The sequence below is a fragment of the Frieseomelitta varia genome, unplaced genomic scaffold (genome assembly GCF_011392965.1).
Source record: "Frieseomelitta varia isolate USP_RPSP 00005682 unplaced genomic scaffold, Fvar_1.2 scaffold_215, whole genome shotgun sequence".
Taxonomy (NCBI): domain Eukaryota; kingdom Metazoa; phylum Arthropoda; class Insecta; order Hymenoptera; family Apidae; genus Frieseomelitta; species Frieseomelitta varia.
This window is the reverse complement of record NW_025109917.1, coordinates 1,322,423-1,345,835: the sequence shown is the minus strand read 5'-3', so window position 1 is coordinate 1,345,835 and position 23,413 is coordinate 1,322,423. Positions and strand designations below refer to the sequence as shown.

The 23,413-nt window shown below is 40.3% G+C and overlaps 1 protein-coding gene across 2 annotated transcripts in view; it reads left to right on the top strand.

Moving 5' to 3' along the window:
• LOC122527361 (amyloid beta A4 precursor protein-binding family B member 1-interacting protein) overlaps positions 1-23,413 on the top strand; it is a 223,836-nt gene that overhangs the window by 102,718 nt on the left and 97,705 nt on the right. The window contains exon 1 of one of the 2 annotated variants that reach the window (XM_043651470.1): positions 5,548-6,041. The exons of the other annotated variant lie outside the window; for it this stretch is intronic. Coding sequence (XP_043507405.1) covers positions 5,862-6,041 — 180 coding nt within the window. The 5' untranslated portion in view covers positions 5,548-5,861. Of the gene's footprint in view, positions 1-5,547; positions 6,042-23,413 lie in introns of those variants that run through there. 2 annotated transcript variants of the gene reach the window in all.

Sequence of the window (23,413 nt, the reverse complement as noted above, 5' to 3'; positions counted from 1 at the left end):
AGTTCACTTCGGAATAACACGTTTGAATTTATTTTCCCTCCGGTCGAGTTTTGCACGAATTTTTTCACGACAGCGAATATTTCTCAATAAGCTGAACGAGCGACTCGAGCTGATTGTTTTCGAAGCTCGCGCAATTATTTCGAGCGCGTTCGTCCCATCGTCAGTTGTAGTACTTGCCCGCGATTACGAATCCCAATACAATCGTTGCCGTAACAATCGGGTAATTGCCAGAGCGAAAGAAGTCGCAATTACCAGTGCAATTAAGAGCGAACAATCGCGTTCCAGTTTCAAGTGGCGAACGACTAGGTTAGGAATGAACGCCACGCGTAACTGCTCGGAGCTTTTTCCCGCGTGATATTTTCATTCCAGAGATGTAGGTGACTGATTCTACTGGCGTGGTGGCTTCTGTTAGATATTTCCTTTCGTTCGAACCAGGTAACTATAGTGACCATTTCGAACCTGATGCTTGGTCAGCTCTCGATCTTTACGATTCTCATAAATTTATATTTCTCCATAACATAAAGATTCAATCATGATTGTTGAAAAAAAAAAAAAAGAAAATGCATTTGACATCCATGATTTTAGGTGTGAGATATAATTTTGTCTTGAAAATGAATTTTTAAATTATCTATCGCACGTATGCTAATATACCGAGTGGTTTTTCATTTTAATTTATAAATGCAGTTGTGCCTTTTCTTCTGTTTTGAGAGTATACTTAATTCTGATCTATAAATGCAATTATTTCCGAAACTATCGGTCATTTGAAAAATATCTTGAATGCATTTCTTTTCTGTTTTGAGCGGGCAGGAATTTAGTATACTTAATTTGTTTGTAGATAGACTGGTATAGAAGATTGATGAAGGTCACTCTCTTTCAGATACAATTACACAATTTTTTTTTTACGTAGTCAGTCGACGCGGTAGGTCAGTTTTTGTAAAAAAATATTAATCTATGTACATAGAAAGGAAAAAGGAGTTTTTATTTATTCATACTATTCTTGTCTTTTATGCGTAGATTTTATAAAAGAGCCTTTAAAAGAGATTGGACTTAAAAGAGATTGTCTTCTTAGAGATTGGACTTTATAAAAATTCTTTGAAATCTTTTTGGAGAGTCAGATTTTACAATAATTGTTTAAAAATCTATTTATAACATCTACATACTAAAACTTTTTTATAAAAATCTCCTAAACTAATAGGTTTTAGACACGAGACACGTTAATATTTTTTTTGTGGAGAACGTCTTGCTGCATTGAAAGATTAGTCTAGAAAAATGTTGCCTCTGTATTTTACTTCAACGCTACTTACCCTTCAAGGTAATTAAACTTCTGTCACGGTGAACAGCAGTTACATAAATTGTCCCTCCCGAACAAAGTTCCAGCGTAATCAAATAGTTTGCGGCAACGTAGGTAAAAGTTCCGTTTTCTTTCTCCTCGGCCGATACATTATCTGTCAGATGAAACGCGAAGTCGCATTAAGGAAAAACGGAAAGCGGGCAGAGGAAACTCAATTTGGAAGTTTCCCCGCGGATCGTTTCGCCGTTTTCTGGTTTAAGAGCCTCGTGGATTAACGGATTAATTACGGGCCGTCGTCGTTTGCTCGGTCGTTACCTTTCCTCCGGTGAAAAGGAGCTGAGACACGCTGTATAATCCAGTCTGTGATTAAAATTTAATGCCTCTTCGGTTTTGAAATGGCCTCGCTGAACGAAATTCAATTAACCCTAACCGCGAGTTACGCCGATCGCCTCCGATAGGATCTGTAATGTGTATCCAAGATGGCCGACGTTCAGTTTCTTTCGACTGAGGGTGAGTTGGTGTCGCAGTGAGTCACGCGAAAATTACACTTGCTTGAGCGAGGGTTAAAACACCCTTTTCGTACTGTGTCCCACGCTGGCTGTCGTTTATTATTACTGTACCGACTCTCTCATGCAAATTCGTACCGGTCACTCGAACGTTTTATTAGTCAGCGAAGGCGCAGTAATATGGGGACGATAACGGTGGTCAACTCGGTGCAGCTTTCTTATATTTCTAATCATTCGATTGCTCGGATCAAGGTGTCGAAAGATATACCGTTGGATCAGGACAGAGTAGGACAAAATGAAACGAGAGTACAAATTTATTTCGAACGATTTTATGCAATAACTGTCACAAACGAGAAAAAAAAAAATAACACGATCGCGCCAATTATCAATCAATTTTCAACGCGAAGTGAAACAAACCTGCGTCTCTCGAACGCTGCTCTGCAATGATTGGGCAGCGTTTGAGGGAAGCAAAGAATTAAAAAGAAAAAAAAATTGGCAAACAGCCAAGTGAAATACAATCGGCGAAATAGAACAATCGAATGGTCGAGTATTGTTAAATTTCGGTTCAAAGGTTGCGATGTTCGGTGTTGAATACACCGCAAATTTATGACAGAAGGGAGCTGCTTTCATCAACTCACGAGACCTTTTCGGGGCTCTTTTGGACGTTCGATTGCCTTTGTTGCGAAAGTTAGGAAACGAACCGCGTCCGTGTTTGCTCGCCAATATATTTCTCCAAATTTCTGCAATTGAAGCGACGTCAATCTCTCAGTGTCAGTACGAAATCTTTTTGTTATCCAGCGCGAAGAGCCGAGGTCTGAGATTGTGAGAGTAGAAATCTGACGCGATTCGCGTTTAACGCGGGAGAAACTGAGGAAAGGAAATTAACGATACGATCTTGCATTCGCGATTACGTTGCGTTAGATAATTTAATACGAGTTAAGTTCGGCGATCTGTGCGATCGTTTGACGTGTAATACCAGAGAGAGGAATTTGAAAGTGGGAAGTTACTGTATCGTGACACGTGGTAATAAGCAACGATATTCTCTCGATCAAAGTTTCATTGGCTCGTGCAACGAGAGAAATCAGTGAAAAAGAGAATCCTCGTCCTCGCGGCGATTCGTAAGAGGAAGATCGCCGCTCGACAGTTTAGATCAACGAGCAGCCGGTAGGAAACAAGAAAATAATATGTTCGCAGCGAAACGATCGGCTTCTCGACGAAAACCGCAAATATTCGCGCGTAGAAAAGGCCTTCCGAACGTGAAATTAATAGTAATATTCAACAGAGTTGCGCAAGCTGACAGATGTCTCCGGTATATACTCAGTTGTATCGGTTGACCTACATCCATTCAGACGCGAATGGATCTTTACCGTGGCAGAAACTCCGCGGGGGAAAAACATTTTTCTTTTCAATTTCATTCGTGGTCGAAAACGAGAGAATATGAGAAGCAGAAGCAGAAATACGACGAACTCGTTTGCAAACTCGGCGAGTGTTACACTGCAGTTGGTACATGTACAACTTTCGAAATTGAAAAATCAAAAATGTTCGAAAATGTGGAGAATGTACGTAATTCGTGTAAAATATTCTAAAGGAAGCTCTCTCATGAAATTTCACGAATGTCCGCGTCGTTGTAATTTCAATTACGATCAATTTTAATTCTGGAATTTCAACACGGTCGCACGCGGTTTTCCGCTTCGTGAATTCAAATGGAAAATATTGTTCGTATTTTTGCAGCTTCAAATTTTTTACAAATGTCGAGATTTCTAGAAATTCATCGGCAACAGATCACATTTACGTTGAAAAATCTGATCTACGCGATCGTTACGGTGTGTAGGCATCAGAAAGAGAGAGAAAGAGTTGAAAAATCGGCGAATGCGAGATGGTATCGATTGGCGTCGCCACAATAGAACCTTGGAATACGAAAGAACGTCGATTCTGAAATTCAAGAGCGCGAACTGGGTCACCCGGATCGCGATACTTCCTACGTTTCTTTTTTTTTTTTTTTCTCCTACGTGTCGTAGAACGAGTCCTTCAAAGTTATCTCATCCATAGGTGTGCCTCCTGCGAACCGTTTCGTTGTGTAACGAGCAGCGTCTGTATGTCAGTTTCGAAAAGGAAACTTTTTCAACATTTTTCTACTTTTGCTACATCGTTTCGTCGGAAGTTGAACGACAAAATTACTCCGAGTTATCGATACTCTAGTTCTCAAATTAATTAACATAAGATCGGAGCAAGTCGAAATTTCACGAGGAATGTCGACACACATTTAGAGCAAAAAAAAAAGAAAAAAAAAAAAGAAAACAAATCTCGATAGAAATTTCAAATCGACAGAATTTAATTCTGGAAATTTATAATTTTCGAAATTTCACGAGCAACGTGTTTCAACGATGTTCTAAATGAAAGCTTGCGCACTCTGTCGTATCATAAAGCTTCGCTGTTGCATTATGCTTTTCACTGGCAATTTTATGCTGGTATTAAAGAATACACGCGATGGCAATCACGCGAGCTCATCAACGCCCGTCAAAATGGAAAGAACAAACCGAGACAAAGAGGCTTGGTGGAAAAGGCGAGAGAGATCGGTTGGCAATAAAGGAGAAGGAAGGAAAGGAGAGGATTTTGAGAAACACTGCGTATCTGTGCCGAGCGCCACGCGACCAGGTCGTCCGGTCGGGCTGGGTGCCGGGTGTTGTTGAAATCAACGTGGTGGGGTTCCTTCGACGAAGACCACAACCGGAGCCTTATGCCTTCAGTCGACTCTCGGCTCTCACTGCGACTCGAGCTGGCTGAGATTCCGTTAATTAAAGCATCCAGCGATTCGGCCAAGGGTGGCTGGTGTGAGGGCACAACAGGTGAACCGGTATCGCCGCGTCACGAGGCCCGATTATTACCTTCGTGGAGAAAATCGGTCGTTACCGGAAAAGAAGAATCTCTCGTCTCGATGTTGCGTGTCCTACCTACCCGGGCAACAAAAATTAATTGCCAGCCAACCAGTTCGAACTTTACTCGAGGAGTAAATCAATTATCAGAGCATTAGAGTTCAAATCTCGAGGTGGAATTAATTAATTAATAGAACGGCAGATTTGTATCGAGAGCAAAGTCGATCGAGAAGACCTGTTGAGGAAGAGGAAGATTTCGAAAGATCGAAAAGAATCTGCAGGATCGCAAAGGGTACGACGTATTTTGAAGCAGTATACGTCGGCGAGGCGGACACGGAGCGATCGCGCGTCACGCTCGATCCGGAGATCGATCCGGCCAGTTCCTTTTACCGGTCGATCACCCCGATCTCGCGTCGGAGTTGCTCGCGGAGCGGGACGTGGAGGAGGGCGTCGCGTACGCGTCGGTTGTTAATTAGTACGTGGGTGCCGTGATAGAGTGAAGGAGAAGAAGAGAGGGGAAAAGAGTAGAAAAAAAGACGGGAGGAAAGGCAAAGAGAGAGAGAGAGAGAGAGAGAGAGAGAGAGAGAGAAAGAGGCACCGGTGGACGCAAAGAGATGCCGAAAGCCGAGGGAGCACGGTTTAGAGAAGCAGAAGAGAGCATCGAGAAATAAAAGAGGTGAGAAAGGGGGGTTGAGCACGAGTGGAGCCCCGGAGGAGACAGTTAAATAGATGCAGGAATCTGTTCGCGGCGCCGTGCTGCTGTAGCAGCGAGAAAAAATATTCGCCCCCCCCCCCTCCCCTCCCCCCTGGTGTCTTTGTGAGCGCGTGTTCGCGTGTTCGCGTGGATGGAACGTAGGAATCCCAGGAGCGTAACAGTCGCCGCGTTTGCAACCGGTTAAAGGGACCGTGAATTCGCTCGGGGACCAGTTTCCCTCGACAGAGAGAGGCGTTAACCTGTCGGGACAGTTAGAGGAAAACGGTGAACGACGCCAGTGTGTGAACATACGGAATCACGGTGACACGCGATCGTTTTATAAGTAACTGCCAAGAGGTTGTTTCTTTTCTTTCCCCTCCGGTCGAAGAGCTTTTCGTCCAGCGAAGGAGACTCGATCGATGATCGTCGAGCAGTGATTTTCTTTTGTTTTTTTTTTTGATTGAACGACGCGACGAGCGAGAGTATATCGATCGAACATGTTGTGCGGCACGTTCAGGAAGACGAGGAGGCATCCGGGGGACGAGTATCGACTGGTCAGATCGAACACGATGCCACGAGTGTTGTCGGTGAAGGAGGGCAGCTTGGTCACAGTCCGGAGAACAAAGTCCTCGAGGGTGGCAGCTCGATCCTCGCATCTCAGAGATCTTCTGCATACGGTAAGCCGAGCTGTAAACGCGCGCGATCTCGCGCCGCGATTCGCTACTCGGATACGCTGGCGAATCGCGGTATTTTGCCCGTGGTAATAATGTCAACTTGGTCGCTGCAGCCAAGGAGGCTTGTTTACGTGTGCACTTGGTAAAAGGAAGAAATATTGGCCGCGTAACTCGCGACTCGTTGTCCTTCGCGAAGTTATGCTTCGATCTTGTGGTATGTCCGTGATATTCGCAAAGATCGAAAAAAAACTTGGATTTCATTTGAAATAAAGATTATAGCGTTTATTGGCATCGGATTCATCTGCTATTGGTACTTGTTGGTGGAGGGGAAAAAATATTGGCGACTCGTTGCCCTTTGTGTGATGTTTCAGTTTCAATTTTCGTAGTGTTTTCTGATCGCAACTATTTAGAACTTGTATTTTATTTGAAAGAAAGATTGTATTCAGTATCAAATTTATTAAAACGTACTCGCCACTCGTAGAATATCGTCGCTTGTTTGATCAGAATCGCGCCAATCGAGGCTCAGGTGCCCTTTATAGTCGCGCATTAATCGTAGAAACATCGGTGCCCCTTCCATCGGTATTTCCATCGTTTGAAAGCAGCTGTTTGAACATGGACAAACGACCTCGACCGTGTAACAGCTGCTACCCGCAAGACGATTAGATAAATTTAGTAAAATCGCCATAGACATCGTCTTTTCAGTGGTAACTACGTCAATTTACGAAAATGACCCTTCTGAACACGAGCAAACGACGACGTTTTGTCTTTCTCGAATGTATATGAAAGTCGGGTTTTTTTTTTTTGTAAGATCCTTTTAGGAATCTTATAATTATATATTACAATATATTCAAATAATATTTATTATTAAATATAAAATAATATCAATATTATATTTTTTTATAAATAATATTATAATATATTAAAATAATACTTATTCTAATTTATATTTAATATAAAATAATATTAATATATCATGATTATAATCAAGAATTCATACGCACTTTCAGTATCACATTAAAGGAACGGAAAATTAAAAAGATGATTTAAAAAGTTATCAGCTCCGTCAGTCAGTTTTTCTCGATTCACATAATCCACGCGAGATGTACCGATCGAAAATCGTATCACCGATGATCCTCTCCGTTTCACCGATCGGCGGAAATTCGAAGGAGGTCTCAGGACCGTTCCAACGATGTTCTACCTACCGATTTTGCTCCGTATTCATGCCTGTCGGACAATAAGGGCCAGCCAATCGATCGTCCCTCAAAGGTCCTGGCCGTCCGTCTCTCGAATCTGCATACATGAATGCGAATGCTTCGTGCCGTTTACATATGTATGCACGCGAGGATTTAGCCCGTGATCGGCGTGTGTGTGTGTGTGTGTGTGTGTGTGTGTGTGTGCACGCGCGTTCCGTTGCATAATTTACGAACGTGGTACACGCGCTCGGGGCTCACTCGGATTTGGATTTCGGGAGCGCGTGTCTAAACGCCCGAGGCGGAATCGATTTGTTTGGAAACGGCGAACGATCCGAGTCGATTTGCCACGATTCGGGCCGTCCCGGGTAATCCTGATCGTGCGATTCACGCGGCTGACGCCCCTTTTGACGGCCTTTGTCAATCCAGCTACTTGTTTCCAGACGAAGCGACTCGCGCGTTGTCTAGGGGAGGTTCGGCTGATTTGCAGCCGATTCACGGGCTATTGCCCACGTTTCTCTCGGAATCTCGAGGTACGACAGTGGTTGGGAATCGTCGATTCGAGTTCGACAAGGGTAGAAAAAGAAGCGAGTTAAATTATGATATTGCAGCCAAGTACAGAATTAGAAAATTTGAAAAATTGGCACACCACTGGCAACCTTGATACCAGAATTGCCAACACAATTTAATACAAAAAGTTGATACAAAAAAATTTAATAGCAAAAGTGATACGTCATATTTCTCCTCCCTTAAAACTATACGATTTTTGTATTAAACAACTTTTCATTAGACGCGTGATTTAAAAGTTATTTCAACAGGTGTGCAAGTTACGTGAATCACCCTGTATATCTAGTTTTACCATACTCATCAATTTGTTAGAAATAGTTTTGTTGTTTGATAAAAATTATGAATGAAAAGCAACAGCATTCAACGTGTTGAGCTATTTATTTTTAATATATACAAAGTATACAAGAACAGATTTTTTTTAATCGAGGTACTTTATGTTGAAACAATTTTTCTTGATGATCCGCTCACGGAGCACACTTTTTGAAACACACACTTACCACAAACATACTTTTTACCCTCGATACAAGTAAAATTCGTTCTATTTTTGTTGCACTATCCAATTTGACAGAGGATTTGCGCAAATTAGAAATGTTTTCAATCTATTGAACTATATTCCTGTTGCTGACATTTTTCCATTCTTGCATTTACTTGCCATTACTTCCGCTAATTGTGAACAAGGATTGCTCTCCAGTTGTGTTTGTGTTTTGTCGTGTCCTTGTATAGTATCCATGCGTTGATTAATACTAGATCTAGAATATTATTAAAAAAAACTTGCAGGAGCCATCTTCGAGATCCTGATTTTACGCTATACTTGCGGGAATCTGATCAACAATATAGTTTTGTTATAACATGCAACAAACGAAGATCAAAATTTTTGTTAACAGATAACGGACGAGTCTTTGCGTAAATGAACAAAAAAATATTGATCCATATTTTTTCATCTAAAGCTGACTTTATAACTCGGAGTCTTGGTATGATTTGGGTATACGTTAGATTAGACAATTAACAATTGAAACATTTGAAAATAAACAAACAGAGAAATATAACCATAACATCTCATTAAAAATTATATAAAATAATCTTAAAGAAAAATTACCGAAACCCGTCGGGATATTTCGACCGGTTTGGTAGTTCTTTTGCTGTCAATATAACTAAAGAAACTCAAAAAGGAAAGTGTCAAAAAACAAAAAAAACGAAAAACGTGGAAAGAAGGAGAGGAGCCGAAATTCGGCAGATCTTCGAAGAAGAAGCTATCGGTATACTCCCGGTTACACGATCGTTTCGGGGCAAAATGCAGAGTAAAAGGGGGGCTGGATCTGGCTGTGGTGGTATCGATCGGTGGATCAAAGGGGGCAGCGGGGCCCGGTCACGATCGCAGCGGTGGCTCGGTGTGTGCTCGGTCGTCTTTGTCGTCGTCTTCCCCGAAACTCTCGGTGTTTCTTTTTCGGTCTAAATCCGGCTACGGTGAGGCGCCTTGTGACCGCTCGCACAAGTCGCCACGAGATACTCGTGAGAGAAAGAGGGAAAAGGGTGTAGGAGAGGAGAGAGAGAGAGAGAGAGAGAGAGAGAAAGAGAGAGAGAGAGACCAAAAGGAGGCTGTGCGAGCCACCTTCCCGAGATGTTCGCCTTATAAGGCGTCCTCTGGGTGCCCGGCCGTCCATTAGAAACCCTTTGTCGTGTCCCGACCTCTTTTTCCGGACGGATTCTCACCGCCGCGGATAGAATTCGCGGACCAAACCCTGACGACGAATAGCAAACGGGATCGAGCTGGCAGAACGTTCGTTCGTTCGTTCGTTCGTTCGTTCGTTCGTTCGTTCGCGTTGGAGACAAGAGGAACGCAGTGAGGAGTAGTTTTTAAGATAATGAGAAAGCGAGCTGTTCTTTGTCCACTTGAGAGAATTAACCCCCTACCCCACCCCCTCCGGCGAGGGGAGGTTGAAACAACGCGACCCGGGACGAGCTTTCTAACGCCGTGAAACTAGGATTCTTCGCGAGATGAGTCTTCTTCGCGGGAAGAGGTCTTTGCTCAGAAGACCAGCTCCGGTTCCCCTTTGTCGAGGGCGCAGGCATTGTCCCGGATTAAGCTCTTTGGCGTTGCTCTTCGTTTGTTTGCCGCGTTAATGAAAGTGTCACAACGTAGTCCAGTTTATTGGCAACTTGCAGCTATCGCCGAGAATAAGATATTCCTAGTTAGTAAAATCTTTTTTGAAGGTAAATTTTCAAGGAAACGTATAAATTTCGTTCAAATTTGACAAACCATGATTTGATTGCCACGTAGCGACAATAATTACCACAATAAGTACTTCATGAAATCTCCACAACTGTACGTAATAACTAGACTACATAGATTCCGAAAGCAGATTTCTTTTGCTTCTTCAAGATTTGTCGTTCAGTTTCAACGAAGTACCAAAGGTTTCTTTCGATCACGATGGCGGGTAGCGCAGAAAAATACGCTGTCGAGCGGATTTCTATAATTGCCGCGGCAACTGCCTTTCACTACTCGATGCCCGGACGAGAAGTTTTCAATAGTCTCGTTCGACTCGACTTCGTAGTCAAGGAGCCGTAGAACCAGGAAACTCGGTGGAAATTCATCAAGGGAGCGACGATCGAATTCGATCCACGGAGGACAGATTTTCTTTTTTTCTTCTCTACCCCTCTGGAGGGTGAGACGCGCGGCGGAGAACAAGCGATTTCATCTCGCTGGCAATTTGTGTACCCGGTCAGCCCGGTTCGCGTTCCCTCCTTGTCCTCTTTTGTTCGCTCTTTTTGCTCATCTCTTTCTTCCGTCCTTCTTCTTCTTCTTCTACTTCTTCGTCTTCTTCTTTAGCGCGGTCTTCTCCACTCGTTGGAATTTCACCTCCCACCCCAGGACTCGCGAAATATCTCGACGCATTCCTGCGCATCGTGCAGGTCCGATTTGTGCCTCCTGCCGGCCCTTAAGGACCTGTTACGACTTTCCTTCTGCCGTACGAGAAAGTGCCGTACGAGAAAATCAAGACGAAACACGGAAACGGAGTTTCCGACGGTACGGAAAAGACGAGATGTTTCGTTTCGTTCAATTATTAAGAAGCTTTGTATTTCACGGAAATGGAGACAATTTTTTTTTTTTGTCAGTTGGTCGTCGCTTCTGGCATCGTGAGTTCCATTATATATTCCATAGAGGTATTATTTCGAATAGGTAACAGAAACGATTGACTAACGGGAAAAAAACTTTCGAAGTGGCTCAACTCGAAGATATTAATTATATTATAATAATTAAATAAAAAAAAATAAATAAATAATAAATTTATTAATATTATCAATCAAAACACGCGCTCGGATCGTTGTTATACAATGAAAATAAATACGACAACAATATAAAATACTTAGCTCACAAATAGGAGTTTAATAATATTTATCATTAAGCTGCCAAGCTTTATAATAATAAGTCGAAGGAAGATTTCTTGCAACTAATTCTTGCCTAAGGGAAACGATGCTTAATCCTCGTAACCAACAACAGATGCCATCGATCCCATTCCGAGATCTTTCTCGCCGATTTACACGAGACGCCTCGCGTTTCTTTCCGCTTTTCTTCTTCCGGTAACCTTTTATTAACGTCTCGACATGGCGTTTCCTTGAAAATTGCGCAAGATCGCCGCGAGATCTAGCACGCGGATTCTATCGGCGTTGACGAACGCCAACGACTCGCAGAACACTCTCGGTTCGACGAACTTCGACGATCGTCGCAACGGCCTACATTTTCGTTATCACTCTGTCGTTAAACTGGTTGACTTTCCTCTTTCGAGACGACATCGCGATCCTGCTCGATTGCAATTGTCGAAAATTATATAATAGTGCCTCTCGTTGTTAGGTGATCTTGTTGGACTTTTATGCAAGGGAATAACGAAGAAATTTTTTTTTTTTTTAACACTAGAACTACCAAAGTGATCGAATAATTTATAATTTTCTGTATATAATTTATAATTTACAATTTATATATTATATATTATATATATATATAATTATGTATATAACTTATTTCAAATCATTTTATTTAAAAAAAAATATATATATAATATATATTATAATTAAAATAATGGTTATAAGTTATAATGGTTTTTCGAGTTTATGGCTCTTCGCCGATTATATCACACTGTCTGGTTGAACATAACCGATCTGCACGCGTAATTAAGCAGTTTAATAAGTTCCAACACTCGAAGAAAATATCTGCATTTCTCGACTGCAAATTATAAGCTGTACTTTCGCGTCCAATTACGATTTTTATATATGGGAAAAAAAAATTTCCACTTCATAACCGTGTTGTAACCACATCACGTTGCGTTTTATAACACCGAGGAGCAGTAAAAAATTTTGTTTCGTATTGCCAGAGATTTAAGATCGGTTTACATAATATTTAAGAGTCCTGATTTCGTGTTATATATTCATTTTGGCTGAATTATCTCTGATTAATAATCGAGATTAAAATCTGATTGGCTAAATAATCGAAATCGGTCAAATTTGACCTATTCTTAAATTCAGACCTGCTTTATTTGACAAATCGACGTACATTCAATTCGTAACTCCTCTAAAAAAAGAAATAACAGAGACTTGTTTTGTTAGTTTGTTAATTTAACGAGTGGCCTCATTTGAGTAAATGCACGAGCATACGAAATATATTGTTAGAAAAGAAGAAAGATAAATCGGTTGATAAATAATAGATAAAAATTAGATAGTTATGTTTCTTTTTCTTTTTATACTGACTTTATTTCTTTTATGAATATTTAGGGCATAAGCTAGAATCAATCGAGAAAAATTAACAGCCCTTAATTATTCAAAATCGACTCGTTATAAATCTTTGACCGGTGTAATCGGTATAGAAAATATAGAAGATCTGGTCCAACGAAACAATTTTACAGTGAAACAATTTTGCAGTGAAAAAATTTTACACGACAATTGAAAATTTTACGATAAAACTTTTTAGTGAAACAATTTTAACGATAAAGAAAGAACTTGAAGGAATATTAAACCAGAGTGACAGGGGGAAAGAATCTGTCTAGTCCGTCGTAACGAAAACGCAATTTTATTAACGGTCGGCGAATTCGTTTGACTCGATTCGCTGGAGCGTTCTCCTGCCTCGCGCCAGCATTCTCTAGATTGGTTTACGCCGGTTTCAATTTGTGGCGCCCGTCCGCGAGAAGCTTCTTCTAATTACCGCTAATTAGAGCCGATGCTGCGAGCGCCGGCTGTTCTCTGTTGGCTCGTTGAAAGGAATTCCCTCGACTATTGGCGTCGCCTAGTTTCCAGGAACGTCACTTTATCCAGAAACGGGATAGAGAGACTCTGGTAACGATACCGGCGCTTCTCCTCGCGTTACACCCTCCAGTTAGTCCCGACTAACTATTTCGCGTATCAAAAATTCAGATCTTCTTGGCGATAGCTGCGTCGGTTTAATCTCGGTATTTAAATTTCGCCTGTCGATCGATTTCATTTTAAATTTTCGAGGTATCATGCACAACTACAACTGGAAATTTTTCTCTTTACAACACTGGAACTACCGGCGATTGAAACGTAAAATTTTCTTTAAAATCAGAGACATTGAAGTGAAAGAAAAGAAGCTTGAACATCTTAGATAAGATAATATTATGAGATGGAATTTGAACATCTTAGCTAAGACAATATTATGAGATGGAAAGTGCACTGTTCGACAATTAAAGAAAAAAAACGTTATACGTTGTATCATGATATACGAAAATTAAATAATCCTCTTGCGGCTCGCCGAGAGCATCGTGCAGATATAACGTGGCGTTAACACTGTAACTACGAAGGACTGAAGCATAGAATTTTCATCAGAGGCATTAACCCCTTGCGCTGGCGACTGGTTCGCGGACCATAACGAGCGACCAAATCGTATACTGCAAATAATTTGTCGCTTTCTTGTTGACCTCGTCGATAACGATATCACTGGATAGAAATTACTAGAAGAAGTAATAAATTTGTTATTTGTTTGTAATTTATTATTTCTGCCTGGGTTATACTTGATGGTTAAACTGAGAAAATACTGCAATTTTGGGATAAAAGATGGCACGTCATTCCAGCGCAAGAGATTGTGGCGTAAAATACAATAAAATACAAAAGCTTTTATTTATACATTTTATACACGAGAAACCATTTGAATTTCTAAAGATACACCGTTTTATATCTGTATAGAAAAATATTCGATGAAAATTACAAATTGCCTCTGATCATTTTCTAGCGTTAGGTATTCGTCCTTCGACGATTTCAGTTTTTCAAGCCTCGAGGCTCGTCACAGATTTCAAGCGTTGTCGCCCACCAACGAGCGAGGAAACAAAACGCATGTTCCTACCGTGTAACTTGCATTATTCAGCCTGTTTCAACAGACAGTCTTGCCGTAGCGTAGTTTTTTTACCAGAGGAAAAATTCGAGCGCGACTCGGAGTAAACTTGGTTCGCGGGGAACAATCGCGTAAGTCTCTCGCGCGACAACTGCACAAAGGTCGGCGAACGTGTATGACGATTCTAGGAGAGGTTAAATCGGGCCCACATGCGCATTTCACTGGGCGTGGTCGGCCAATGTGCTCCGTTTAATCGCGAGGACACGGTCCGTTGTCGTTGCTGCGGAATTCTCAGCCGCGGCGAAGCTATCGATATTCACGGATCGATATCTCGTTAAACTCGGCGGTAAACTCGTACAACGAGAAGAGCAACGAAAAATGCGACCTTTGTTCGTTTGTTCGTACCGTTCCCCGGGGACGGTACATAATTTCGCGGCTATTTTCTGTTCTTGCAACAAGAAGTGCTTGAAGATAGAATGATAGAATAATAAATTCTTTTTTACGTGGACGAGAGATTTAACGTTTTCAATGTGCAAAATAATTCTAGGACTGTAGAGAATGGTCTGAACAACTTTAGTCCAATAGGATTTTTGAGTTTCTTGCGATTCATGTCTGAAATTCGAATTGGGAATTGTACTTTCTTCTTCGATTCTGTTCGTTCGTTGTGGCTGTTGACGCTTTGAATTTTTAAAAGACTCGTCTTTGCAAGGATTGAAGAGAATTCACTGAGTTAATTATTGAGAAATTTTTTTAGTTTCAACCTAATTATGGTAGAAAAATTACATATCGTTTGCAATATATTTGTGCAAATTCTGCAGTCGATCTGTCTTGTAATAATAAAATTAATATTACAAATTCCGTTCTTAAATTAATACAATCATCGAACTTAACTATGTATATTTTGCCTGGTATTTTATCTATCAAATATCAACGATATTCCTGCTTAAAAACTAAAAGAACTTTCAAATCAATTGCAAATTTGATCAAAACTCAATCAAAATTCATCAAAATCAATTTATTTTAATACATAGAATCAATTAAAAAATTAAAGTATTATCAATGCCGTCATACGACAAGTTTTTTATTTTCATTGTTGAGAAATTTTCTAGTGAATGAATTTTCATTCCAACAGATTTTAATTCCTTCTCACTTAGAATAATTTTAATTAACCACTTGCGCTGGCAACTGATTGCGGACCATAACGAGCGACCAAACCGTATACAATAATTCGTCGCTTTCTTTCTCAGAACTCGTCGGTACGATATCACTGGATAGAAATTATTGAGAGGTAATAAATTGATCATTCGTTTTGCCCATTTTTTTTTTTTTACTTAAATATACTTAAAACTGAGGAAATACTTGCAATTTTGGGACAAGAAGTTCTCGACGTGCGTGACAAAAAAAAAAAAAAAAAAAAACAGATCAAACTCACACGCATGTGTTAGTGTCGGAGAGATTAATTTTTGGAAAGTCACAAGAACTCGAACGAGAGCTGAAGATCCGACTTGAAATTGATTTGAAAACATCGTCAATTAGTTTCAATTACATTTACCCTGGGTTGGAAAGTGCTGCAACACGTCGTCAGTCGTTTTCTTTAATTTTCACCCGTCTCGTTGGGTTTCTCGTTTAGCCGATGGCGAGGGAATCCTGAAAGAACGCCAAGGTCCAGTCGTGAGATAGTCTCCGCTTCCCAGGCACCCTTTTGGCCTCGGTAACTTCGTGCGGCGTTTATTTCTTTACTACCTCTCTCTCTCTCTCTCTCTCTCTCTCTCTCTCTCTCTCTCTCTCTCACTGCGGCGGTTGCTTCATACCTTGCCCCTTCCCACTGCGTGGCGCGAGATGTAAATCTTCCGAGATGAACTTTTGCCTCTTGCGTCAGCCGACGACTTCAAAGGTTCGAAACTCTGGCCACGGGTTGCTTAGCACCACGCAACAGTCGCGCTGGTTACGGTACCGGAATTCTGTTAAAAAATTAACCACGCATTTTTTCCCTTCCTCCTTCTCCTCCTCCTGGTCGAGAACTCCTCCATACAATTCGCAACGACGAAACGAACTCGTCGGATTTGTCAACGTCAGCTCTCCGGAACTTTGTAATTTTTTTTCTTTTTTCTCGCGAGTGGAGAGTGCAATTGCTGGTTCACTTTTCAGAATAAGTACGCGAACAAGTCGTTTCACATCGACGTTGATCGAGTATTTTTGGCTCGAGGGTAGATTAAACAGGAAATTAATGTTTAGGAATGAAATACTGGCAGGTATGTAACTCGAAATATCGATCGTTAACCATTTTTAGTTATAATTGAGCTAAGAATTGTAGAGATCGGCGTCGATTTGAAAGAAAAAAAAAAACAAATTGCGACCCTGTGGGATGCAAATTTCAATTTTCAGTGTTGATTCTGACGATTGATAAATATTAATTATATATAACGTTCGCAATGCTTTATATTCGAGTGTAACTCGATATAACGTGTTATAATAAAACTAACAAACCTGTTATGAGGCGTTGTAATAACTATTGTTTATAATGAAGCCTAAGAAGAGAATCGTAAAGCAAGGGATTAATAAATAACAGTATAGTTCCATTTAGTTATACGAGACAGAACTTTTAAATATATAACATTAATATTTGTTTAATATATTAATAATTAATAATAATGTTTTAATATTATTTAATATTATATTTAACATTAATAATGTATATATATAAATATAAATATAATATATATATATATAATTTATATATATATATATATAAAACATAAATATAACATAAATATGTAAGATAGAACTTTTATATATATATATATATATATATAACATATGTATAACATATGATATAACATATTGTAACGTGTTATAATAACTAACATTTACCGAGAAAGTAATCGTAAGACAAGATTATTAACAAATAACAGTATAGCTCCATTTAATTATACAAGACAGAGTGACAGAACTTCTCGAACCTTCTAACAGAATGTTATCTTTGTTAACTGTCATTGTGTGTGTGTATATGTATATATATCCACGTGACGTAACTCCCAGAAAAAAAAGTCCGACAACCTCAAATTCAACGTTCATCGAGCCATTCTTGTTCCTCGCTCTAATCCGAAAATTCCGATCTCTATCTCGAGATTCCTCTACCACACTGCACGCAACTCTGCGTCCGCCATATTGTCGATATCGGGGGATGCATCGGCGCGGATCGTTGGCGAGAACGGCACCGGCCAACGATCCAAAGCGAGACGAACCTAGGAAGCACGTTAGCGGAAGTTACGCGCGAAACGGCCTGTTGCGAGTTTGTCGCGATGGAACGTGGAGGCGCACGAGCTTACACGCTGCTTCGTGAGAAGAGCCCGGAGATTTCGATACGTTGTTCCCGTTCACGACTATCTCGTCCGGGCCACGAATTTCTTGTAAACTCCCACGCGCGATGGCCGGACCGAGACCGAGAGGATCGTTCAAGAAACGCCGCTCGAGCTTCTCTAGGTGCATTCAACTCGTCCCCGGGGCAGCGTTGGTGGGGTTTAACGGGCAGCGTGTCGTTCCGTTCTGAACACCGACGATCGTGACTTACGCGTATATATCCAGACTCACCGATTTTACCAACTTGCGAATCGAGATTTCGAGGAGATCTCGCGAAGATCGATTCGTTCCATCCATTGAGGGGGTATTTCTGGTAATCCGGCTTGAAAGAAATCGACTTCTTTGGGACTTTTTTTCTAAGGAAACCATGATACATTTTGGTATGCAGTTTTTGCACACAGATTTATTCATGTTCAAAAAGTATTTGCAATTTTCTTTTTTTAACGAAATTAATGAAAGTTGTGGAAATTGTATAGCCTTAGGTGAAGTATGTTTTTCAAAACGGGTTCGAATGGTTGACGTGATTCTGGTCTGCCTGGTTATTTGAAATTAAAAGACCAACATATATGCATCTTAATCAATATAAATATGGCTATTGCATAAACCACGGAAACAGCGAAATTTCGAAAATTTTAAAACTGGCACCATTTTGAAGTGATAAAAATAAAGTAACAATAATATATCGTCAATAATAAATAATAATAATTATTATTATTAATAATAAACCTAGCCTAAACCTAACCCCCTTAACACATGGGTCATCTGTAACCGGAGATTAGAGGAGGCACGATGCTACGAATAAAATGAATATCGCCGACTAAAAAATGTTCGACGTCGTGGTTAAACATCAGACTAAAATTTTTAACTCTAACTGGACGATATTATGAAATAAAAAAATTCGCTGTTCAACAGTTAAAGATTTTCATTGAACCAAGTTGCGTTGTGTCGTAAATAATTTATCAATGAAACAAACAACGATTATGTCCTAATCTATGATGTATTCACTATGATTATTTATAACTACTTATCATTCAGCTTCTTAATAAACCTTGGTGTAGAATTCAGCTGGTTTTGATGTAACAAAGTTTCTCGACAAACTCTCGAACCTAAGTGCACGCGTATTCGAAGAATATTCAAAGCCGATTTTCTCGAAAACAAAGCTTCCAACGAAGAAATTTTATTTTCTTTATTTTTGTCTTATTTTTTCACACTATTATACTATCACTTAGGACACCCAGTATATTTCGTGTGCTCCAAACCTCTCGTGTGAATATCGAAGTGTCCGCAGTCTGATTATGGCGCGCGCGCGCGTGCATTAACGCGCGAATACGTGCGAGAACAAGCCTCGAACGTACGCGAACTGCATGGAACGCTCGGGCATAATGCCACGGGAACGCTTCGCTCGTGGCCTGTTTCGATTTAATGCACAATTGCTCGCTCCGTGTCCCGTTTCGCGTTTCCTTTCTTCGCTCCGATCGCGTTGCATCGCTCGTTTGCGTGGCGGTTCGTTGCTCTGCGCGTGTACACGCGCGCACGTGCGTTCGTGTGGCCTGGTTGCGTTTTCAGGATAATGCAACGACGCGGAACGGTCTCGTTGTTCCTTGTAGGTGTCACGCGGACGCGATAATCGCTCGCGATAATATGATGACATTTTTCTTAACACCGAGTTCGTGAGAATTGGATCAGATCGAGTTGGTTCGCTTTGGTAAATTGATTTAATATTATAACGGCTCCTATTTCTGAGTAAGAAACAATGCTATTTGTTAGAAGAAATAAGAAGTAATATTAGTTGTGATGACTGTTCTTAATCATTTAGATTAGTTTGATTATAAAGTCGATCGTAAGTAATATTAATTGTTATAATATATTCTTGGTAATTTAGATCGTTTGGTAGCTAGTTTAAACATGTGTTTAAATTTATTTTCGTGTAGACGAAAAAGAAACGTGATTTTAGTTTCTGTTTTTGATAGAATTTATTGGACTGTATAATGTATCTCTATGAAATAATATTAATTATTATTCTTAATAATTTAGATCGTTTGGTAGCTATTAATATTAAATGTGAGAATTTCGTGTTAAAATGAAGCGATACGGAAAGATGAGGAAAGGACATGATCTTGGTTTCTGTTTTCGACAGGATTTATTGGACTGCCTAACACGTCTGTGTGCTATGTTTGTATCTACATTACGTATTCTCGATGCAGACAACGTTACAGACAAACTATATATAGTAGAATATAATACTTACAATAGAATTTCTGCCAAACACGTGGTGTCTGAATCCACTTACAAACGTGCTCTTGCTACGTGAGCGAAAAATCATCGATCATACAGTTTCCTTGTGATAAAAATCTTTCCTTTTTGGAATGTTTTCACAACCTTCAATGGAAGTGAAATAATTAGTTAACCAACGAGAAGGAACGAAAGGTTGCACAATTTCAGACTAGATTAAGCGGAAAGAATTTCTTTCTCAACTCGTTAAAATAGTCTTCACGCTTGGTGTATGTCACATTTTCCTTCGATCTCGTCTACTTTACAGTTTGTTATCCACTGATATTTTTTCTTTTCCCATTGAAAAAGAGCCAACGAAAGAAGTTTTGAGTAACAGTCGTTAAATTGTCACAGGAAAATTCGTAATTCATGTGTGTCTAGAAACTAGAAGAAAGTACAATATTCAAAATTTCCTTCCCACCGCGAAACAGTTGACGTTGACGTAAGCAGAGGAACGATTCTCGTTTTCTGAAACCGATATCGCGGTTGGTTGAATTATCAGGAGTCTTACCATCCTTGGAGAACCGCTATATCGCTCAACGACCGATAATCAAGCGATAACGATCGTCCGTGTCCAGCGCGAGAGCGTGTGCGTAGAATGCATTTTGTATGCACCGTGGTATCCGAGATTACGGCGCGGAGCGCTGTTAATTGGTGCACACAGCACGATTGCGCCAGGATGCATCCGAGGGGGGGCCCTGTACGACTGCATTCTCCCGGTTGGCTAGACCGAATTCTTCGCGTGTTAAAATCAAGCGCGAGCTTGATTCTCTGTCCCGTGGATAATTACTCCTAACACGGCACGTGATTAAACACACTGTGGACGATGGGCGAACAAAGGAGCGAGCGGACATTTATGCAAATCCTCCTGGCTTTCGCGCCGATCCGATATGCAACGTTATAACCCTCTGCCCTTGGATCTCCATTATTCGAACGTGTTACGTACTATTAGAGAAGTTTATAAACGTTAGTGTTAAGCTGCGGATTTTCATGCGTTTGCGAAATATTGCAGAAATGCGATGCAAATGTGTAAAATATATAAGGTACATAATAATTGCCATGATAGGTGTTTAATAGTCTGCCTGGCCTCCATTTTTCGAATCGTCTTCACAGAAGTATGAAATCACATGGCTATGATGATAATTTCCATATATTGTATTGTTATATTATTACTATTATAATAGTTCTCATGGTATTTAATATTCTAGGCTACGTTTTTCGAATCACACCTTCACAGAAATATAAAATTACACGATCCGCAGATTAAAATAAAATAAACTATAATAGTTCTCATAGTATTTAATATTCTACCTAGGCTCCATTCTTCGAATCATCAGAAATATAAAATCGGATAATTATCCGCAGATAAAATAAAGTATAATAGTTTCCATGGTATTTTTAAAATAAAATAAACTATAATAGTTCTCATAGTATTTAATATTCTAGGCTCCATTTTTCGAATCACCCTCGCAGAAATATAAAATCGGATAAATATTCGTAGATAAAATAAAGTATAATAGTTTCCATGGTATTTTTAAAATAAAATAAACTATAATAGTTCTCATAGTATTTAATATTCTAGGCTCCATTTTTCGAATCACCCTCGCAGAAATATAAAATCGGATAAATATTCGTAGATAAAATAAAGTATAATAGTTTCCATGGTATTTTTAAAATAAAATAAACTATAATAGTTCTCATAGTATTTAATATTCTACTTAGACTACATTTATCAAATCACACAGATATAAATATAAAATTACACGAACATCCGCAGATTAAAATAAAATTAAGTATTTAATATAGTCCCCATATTATTTAATACTCTATCTAGGCTCCATTTTTCGAATCGCAGAAATATAAAATCGCAGATTGAAATAAACTAATGTATGATAATTCCCACAGTATTTAATATTCTACCTAGGCACCATTTTTCGATTCATCTCGACAGAAATATAAAACCGCATGAACATCCGCGGATTAGAATAAAATACAATAAAGTATTCAATACAATCCCCATATTGTTTAATATTCTATCTAGGCTCCATTATTCGAATCACCTTCGCAGAAATACCCGCAGATTAAAGTCACGTTAATGTAAATTGTATCGAAGGGACAGGCGAAACGTAAACAGACGAAAACGAAATTGGAATCGCGATTGGCAATGGGGAACAACAATGAAATCGGCGCCATGATATTTCGATATCGATAACATATCCGAATGGCCAGGTACCGTCATCACGGTCGAAAGATTCGAGAGAGAGAGAAAAAGGAAAAGAAGAAAACCACGAGCGGACACACACATAAACACAGAAGAGCATGAGAACGCGAGCGTCGTTTTCCAGTTCAGTGCCAGTCTCGATATTGCACGCTACGTTTCATCTGCCGATGTCTGCGCGGTGTACAAGCATATGCGCGTAGATAGGAAGTGGAGGATTCTAGCGTCGAAGGATGCGCGGTTCGACGGTGGTCAGGATGCCGGCGACGTGAAGCAGCAGCGGCACGTAGACGACGATAACGCGGTTTCATTGCGTCGTGGCCCGATCGAATGGCAACATCGTGGCCAACGAACGCCGAGGCGAAATCAATTAACTCGGCCACGTGTGTGGACGCACACGAACCTGACCTCCCGTTTTCCATTGTACGCGGCCGTAGTAGTACGTAGTAGTACAACCTACAGGGAGAGTTACGTATACATATATATATATATATATGTATATACTGTACGTACGTTCTCTCCGCGCGTATACAAGCAGCGTTATCCTGAACGAGCGCGGGCCTGTACCCGCGTACATTAGCCGCGTGGGTTGCCATGGGCAACCCATGACTAACACACGTCCCAGCATCACGTGTCTCTCCCTTGGTCTGTCCCTTTCTCTCGCGGTTCACTCCAGTGCCGTCACTAACCGGGGGCCACTGCCCTTCCCTCTTTCATCAATCTTCTCTTTTCACCTCTCGCCGCTCATTTTCTCAGACATATATTTTATGTTAAAAAAAGTCGCACAATTCGATAGTTTCGGTCTTGCAAAATTCACCCGTTGCACAGTGAGTAATATCAATTTGCTTTCTTTAATTTTTCAAGTGCTAGTGATGGATTTAACATTTAACATTTAACACGATTGAGAGACATTGATGAGCAACGTTTAGAACGAAATATATTCGCTAGTCGCTCCTATTCGTCCTGTGTGTGTGTGTGTGTGTGTGTACGTGTTCTTTCAAGATATTTCGCTTCTTCAAGTGCCCTAGCCCCATCGAGTTTGCTCCTTTTCTCCTTGTCTTGTTCTTATCGTGGCATACTTGCCATTTTCATCGTCCCTCTCTCTTTATCTCGATGGTACCTAGCTCAGGGATGTACCGCGGCTCATTGCGACTCAACGGCGCGTGATTTACAGGGACATGGCTCGCATAGTATGTATTATTTCACGAATTCGCGTGATGGAACTGAATTATCGATTACTCGAATCGTCGTCGACCACTCTGTTTTATTATCCTCGAGTGGGCTCCTCTTTTTCAATTGCCGTTCAAACCTCCTCGATGGTGAATCCATCGTTTTTTCAACTTGTTTAATGCGATGCTACGAAATCAAGGAAACTGTCATGATACAAATATCGAAAAGAAACACAGAAAATAAAGAATTTCTACAAGATATTTTTGAA